This window comes from Lolium rigidum, chromosome 1 (assembly GCF_022539505.1).
Source record: "Lolium rigidum isolate FL_2022 chromosome 1, APGP_CSIRO_Lrig_0.1, whole genome shotgun sequence".
In the NCBI taxonomy this organism is placed as follows: domain Eukaryota; kingdom Viridiplantae; phylum Streptophyta; class Magnoliopsida; order Poales; family Poaceae; genus Lolium; species Lolium rigidum.
This window is the reverse complement of record NC_061508.1, coordinates 145,034,054-145,040,050: the sequence shown is the minus strand read 5'-3', so window position 1 is coordinate 145,040,050 and position 5,997 is coordinate 145,034,054. Positions and strand designations below refer to the sequence as shown.

Here is a 5,997-nt window from a genome sequence, read left to right as displayed (position 1 = left end):
TTCACTGTTATCTGTTGATCTCTGAATATGAAATCGGCTCCACATGTTTACACAAGTTTCTTAATATACATAGCCTTCGTTAAAATCACGAACTCCTGATTCCTGAACTTGGCTAAATGACTCATGGAATTAAGAGAAAATCAGCAGCACATGATCGGACATGCCCCCTCAGTTTATTCTGCAAGGGAAGAACAAATGAATAGCTACGAATCAAACCCGCAACGATACGACTCCTTGGATTGGTGTAGGATCAGTCTATGTGAGAAGCTGTACTATGTGGTCGCCATCAGGTTCCAGTTCTCGAAGGAACTGGCCCGTGCCTCCCTTTGCCGTTTTAAAGTGTGTTATATTGATTGGTGACTTTATGGAAAACTAGGACAAAACCCGTGCTTCGCTACGGAGCAAATCCCAAATCTATCCTATAGTTCTTGGTTGTCGCCTAGGACACACATATCGTCTTTCTGCTAGCCCCACCACACTTAGGCGAGGTTACATGGCTGTATCGTACACTCGTACCGGCTATACCTCTTTCGTTCATCGCTCTCTCATTGTCTCCATTGCACCGCTCATCGAGAATTTATGACAGGCTAAAATGAAAAATTCTTAAAACAAGGTTAATCGTCTGGGACGCGCGATCAAGAGGCGATCGCGTTGATTCCCAGCCGCCTCATGTCGGCGCGCCGATCTACCCCAAGTCGATGGCCTTTGGGCCATGGAGGAGGGGTGGATCTATCCCCTGTCGGTAGGAGGGCTTCGTATTTTTGATTTTAGGGTGAAGGTTTGGTGGGGCGGTGGCGTCTTCTCCAATAAAGTCTCCTCAGCTTCAACCCCATCTCGACGCCGATGTCGAGAAACTTGTGGGAGTGGTGTGATTTTCGAGGACCTTTTCTAGCTGGGGGGATCTTCGGATCGTCACGAAGTTTCATCAGCGGTTATTCCTTCTTCCACGTCTCTGGGGCGGATGTGGTCTTCTTAACCCCTTCGGCAACTTCCCGTTTGCATCCAACAAGGCCAGGCAAGCTCAGGGAGCAGCGGCAGCGGTGGCGTGCCATCGACACAGTCTGTAGCTTGAAGACGAAAAACATCTCAAGAATTTTGTTCTATCACATAAATCTCATGTAATTTTCGTTCCACGTATCCGTGTTCTTTAATTTCGGTGTGGCTTATGTTTAGAAACGGAGAGAGTATATTATATAGCTGGTCATATCACGACGTGCGTATCTTCTTGATGCTGCGGTGTGCAATTGACATAGGACCCGGTTTGATTTTCTCATCCAACGTATGAAACTATGCACCAAGTTAGTGTGTCCACCAGTTTTCTCCTCTCTCTCCAATTATTCCCAAATTCTTGTCCATCCTCTCTCTCCCTATACATCTTTCGTCTCCAAAATACTCCTAAGCAAAAGTGGCAGCATCATTGGCCACGGCCATGGATTTGTGGCTCTCCGCCCCGACAATCCAGACACCATATGTTACCTCTCACCTCTCACTCAATCTCTCACCCCAAAATAATTAGTGAATCACCTAGGTCCTAGAAGACCATAGACCACCGGTGCCAGACCGCTCGGGTTCTCGGGCGTAGCCTTGGATTCTGCAAACCCGAGGGCTCAATTCCGTTTCCCCTGTCTCCGTCATCAACCAACAACTGAAATTTCCGCTGCTCCCCTATGGTTTTGGTTGTATGTAGGAAACCAAGTATGAACTGCTCGGGCATTTAGACCAAGCAATGGCCGGGACGGCGGAGGCCTCCAACGGGCCGGATGGTCCGAGCTCCCGGACGACCTCCACATCACGGTCTACCATCGATGCTGCTCCTCGCTGTACGACCGTGCATGCTTCGCCGACGTGTGCACCTCGTGGCGCGCCATCGGGTCGCAGCATCCAGCGTTGCTCGGCTTCCCGCTGCTGCTCCCCTCAATCAGAGACGGCGAACGTGACCACCAGCTGCGAACGTACAGCCTTGAGGACGGCTGGTGGCGGGACTTTGGAGTGGCGGCTGCTGGGGCTCTTCGATCTGCAATCCCGCGCGTAGGTGGGGCGCTGTCGGTGGGGGCCTGGCCGAAGGCGGTCTGCGGGCATGTCCGGCGGCGGGAGACACGCAGGTGGGGCGCCGGCCGCAGGGGCCTGGCCGAACGCGGTCGGAGAGGGCCGGCGGCGAGATGCACGCGGCTTGTGTCGGCTGGATCAGATATGGTGGAGGTAGAGTTGGGGTTAGGCTGCCGTGGGGAAAGAAACTAAAAACGAACCGGTATCATGGCAAGCGTATTATGCGATTTGGTAGGAGGGTAAAACGGTCCAAAAAAAATGTTGACGAAACTTTTTGGCAGAAACCTTAGCTCCTTTATTATTAGGTATAGATTTCTTTGTCACTTTTATTGATGGGAACGTCCTTGTGAGATGGACGGCTGGAGCCTAGCATATGTTATAGCTGATTCCTAGTTCACAAAGAATACTTCACCTGCAACTTGGCTGTTATGTCTTAGTGCTCTTGACAATAAATATAAGCCTATTTTAGAAAGCTGTTTTACTTTGGAAGGAAAACATGAGAATGGAGTCGCTACTGGCGTACCCATTCCACGGTTTGGTTGACATGTACAGGTTTCTTGCGTTTTGACATCACAAGGAAGCTGTGTACTACCAATCCTAATAGGGCAGTTGTTTTGGAAAATTCTGTTGTCACTCGATGGGAACGTCTCTGTGAGATGGACTGCTTGAAGCGGTCATATGTTTTGGTAAATTCAGAGCTTATTAAGAAAGATACTTCAGCTAGAATTTGGCTGTTCTATATTGCGCTCTTCAACAATATTTTGAACGCGACAATGAGAATGGAGTCGGGTTTTTTTTTTTCCGAGGGAAATGAAGCATGTACTGGTGTACCCATTCGACGGTTTCGTTGACAGATGCAACTTTTTTTGCGTGTCGATGATACAAGGAAGCTGTGAACCACCAAAGCCTGATATCAGGTTTTGTATCTGTTTTCTGAAAGTTATGGATGGTATGCACTTGTATCTTTGGTGAATTCGGAGCTCATAAAGAACGGAAAGACACTTTAGCTAAAATTTGGCTGATTTATCTTGTGCTCTTGAACAATACTGAGAATGGAGTCAGTACTAGTCTAGTGTACCCATTCCACGGTTGCGATGACAGGTGCAACTTTTGTGGCGCGTCGACGACACAAGGAAGCTGTGAGCCACCAAACTTAAGCGTTCGGCGTAATCAGGATCGGTGGTCATCGTAACTCCATTTGCTGCTAAGGTCATGTTTTAGCTCTATTGTGCAGATCTATGAAACCGCGACAGAAATCAGATATTTGCAGGGGCACCAACCCTCAACTGAAATCAGATATTTGCAGGAGTATGATGTATGAACAGCAAATAGTGTCCCCTGCTATCAATTGATCTCTGAATATGAAATCGGTTCCACATGTTTACACAATTTTCTTGATATACACAGGCTTCTTTAACATCACGAGCTCCTGAACTTTGCTAGATCACTATGGAATTCAGGGAAAATCAGCAGCACATGATCGGACATCGTGCTCCCTCAGTTTATTCTGTCAAAGGGAAGCGCAAATGAATCAGAACCGCAGCGATACGGCTCCTTTGGATTGGTGTTGGATCAGAAGGCCGGGAACTCGACCCTGTTGCCGCAGGGCCTGCCGCCGGGGCTGACGGGGCACTCGACGAAGCCCGAGGCGTCGGCGGCGACGCAGAAGTAGAGCTGGTAGAGCTGAGTGTTGCCGGACTCGTCGCGGTTGCAGTCGACGAAGGGCGCGTAGCCCGTGCCCTCCTGGATGGCGCCCTTGATGGCGGCCTGCGTGTAGTAGCCGCCGTCGGGGGAGATGCCCGCGGCGGCGAGCGCGTCGAGGACGCGGAGCTGGGCGCGGAGGCGGAGCGCGGTCTGGAAGTAGCCGTGCTCGTTGAAGAGGTTCTGCGCGCAGGTGCCGTGCTTCTCCCACTCGTGCGCCCAGAACTTGAGCCCGTCGCTCGTCGGGCACGCCAGCGTCGGCCAGCTCGTGCGGAGGCTGCTCAGCAGGTCGCTCACCTGCAGTACGTCGTAGTCCGCATTTCTCGTCAGTTGCTGCCGTCCAATTCGGAAAAACTTCCATTTTTCTTCTCGAGCAAGAACAGTGCGTGCACGCAAGGTAAAATGAATCCAAAAGGAAAGCTAATTGTGTGGCAAAGTTGCATGAGACTGCAATATATATCGAGCATTGATTTCGGGTTTCTTCTACAGAAGGCTTTGATTTCGTATATATCCGGCAAGAGTTTATTTCGAGAAATGGCACCAGAAATAAATTTAGTGTCATTTTGTAAAAAAAAAGAAATTACTAGTAATAGTGTTGCTTCTGGATCGAGCAATTAAATAACATTGACCCTGTTGGCTGTTGAGTGGAACCAAGCCTCTCTCAGCTAGCATTTCTGTTTCTTTCCCATCACCATCTTCCGTCCATCTCAAAATCCTCTAGAAAAGCGAAATCCAAACGGAAAAACACAAGAACTACGATATGATCTATGAGTAAGAAAACGGAACCTAACAGCGAAGGATGGTCATGCATGCACGGGACAAGAAGGTTGTGACTGACCTTGGATGGATCGAAGGCGTTACTTGGGTTGCAGTTCTGCGGGTAGGATCCGTCGTCGCGGTTGGGCCATAGCCCGTGGATCCCGAAGTCCGCCGCCGGCTTGCCGGACCGCGGGTAGCAGCAGCTCTGCTTCGTGTCGCAGTACGACCCCGGCCACTGCAAATCGCAAAATATCCCCCGAAACCCATCAGCAACGAACACACCACGCACGTACTCTCTGCAACCGCCGACGAACTGAACCGAAACATACCTGCAGCACGAGGTAGAAGAAGTCGTAGTCCTGCGCCGCCGCCGACGCCGCGCACCCGGCGGCCAGCACGAGCAGGGCGGCCAGGGAGAGGTGCGCCCTCGTCATGGCTTGTCTCTCTCTCTCCGATGGTTCTTGGAGAACTCCCCTGTTCTGAACTTGTTGGTGCGCTGAGGCGAGGAGGACGATGATGGATTGACGAATGCTGCGGCGGGGCGTGCTAATTTATAGGCGTCTCAGGCAGGTGCTGATCCAGCGCGCGTTTACTGGTGTGCGTGTATGGCATATTCCATTGGGGGGTGTAGGGTTGGAAAACGTGCAATCTACGGAGGGGTTTCATTGCTTGCTCTTTCTGTATGCCAGGGATGGAAGCATGCGCTGTGGTCGGCAAGGTGTAGAAGGCAAGCAGCGGAGCCAACTGCGGAATTGACAGGTCGGAGGAGATCCGGCAATTGTCGATTTTTGATTGGGCAGTTATTATTTCTTCCTCAATTTCCAAAATTTTCATTTTGGTTCCGGGTGCGTGTGTGGTGGTCATCGCAATGGCCGTTTTGTCTTGTCATTCACTCCTCCATTCACAGTATCGGTTTAGTTAAAATAAAAATAAAAAAGTTTAACCATTTATAGAAGAGAAAATATATGTAATCATAATTTCAAATGCATATAATTTAAAAATATGCTTTATAACAATTCTAATACCATAGCTTTTATATAGTTGATGTTGATATTTTTCCTCGGCATTTTGGTCAAAGTTTATAAAGTTTACAAAATCTCATGAGCAATAGGTCCCACGTAATTACCTATAAAGGATCTTGTGCCCATGATTCAGAATTCCCTTGCCAAGCTACATGAAACATATTTCCGGATGTCCATAGAAAAATTATTGGTAAGTGCAAAAATGTTCTGATAAAGACGTTCTTCAGTAATATCATCATGACTTTCGAAATCATGTGCGGTAGCAATACCAAACCAAATACGACGAGTAGTGGGGTCCTGAGCTAAGCCTTGGCTAAACCTGGGAAATCTTAATTCCATAATGCCTTTCAAATCCTCCTAGCCACTATCCTACTACTTTCTCCAAAACCATAGGCTAGTAAATCATATCAATAGGAGCATAAAAGACTTTTATTCTATAAATCTTTCAAGAGGCAATGTTTAATACTCC

The 5,997-nt window shown here is 48.8% G+C and overlaps 1 protein-coding gene across 1 annotated transcript; it reads right to left on the bottom strand.

Annotated features, from left to right (window-relative positions):
- Positions 1-3,364: 3,364 nt before the first annotated feature.
- On the bottom strand, positions 3,365-5,160 carry LOC124682535 (ribonuclease 1-like). Its single transcript, XM_047217197.1, has 3 exons — positions 4,836-5,160; positions 4,586-4,741; positions 3,365-4,044 (listed from the first exon to the last, which is right to left on the bottom strand). The coding sequence occupies exons 1-3, from the start codon at positions 4,938-4,940 to the stop codon at positions 3,619-3,621; spliced, it is 687 nt and encodes a 228-aa protein (XP_047073153.1). The 5' UTR covers positions 4,941-5,160; the 3' UTR covers positions 3,365-3,618.
- Between the last annotated feature and the right edge of the window lie 837 nt (positions 5,161-5,997).

Bases quoted from the DNA above. Each gene is read 5' to 3' on its own strand.
- LOC124682535 (XM_047217197.1), bottom strand. From the start codon at position 4,940: ATGACGAGGGCGCACCTCTCCCTGGCCGCCCTGCTCGTGCTGGCCGCC. The intron at 4,742-4,835 runs GTATGTTTCGGT...TGCGATTTGCAG, and splicing joins TCTTCTACCTCGTGCTGCAG to TGGCCGGGGTCGTACTGCGA. The intron at 4,045-4,585 runs GTCAGTCACAAC...GACGTACTGCAG, and splicing joins ACGCCTTCGATCCATCCAAG to GTGAGCGACCTGCTGAGCAG.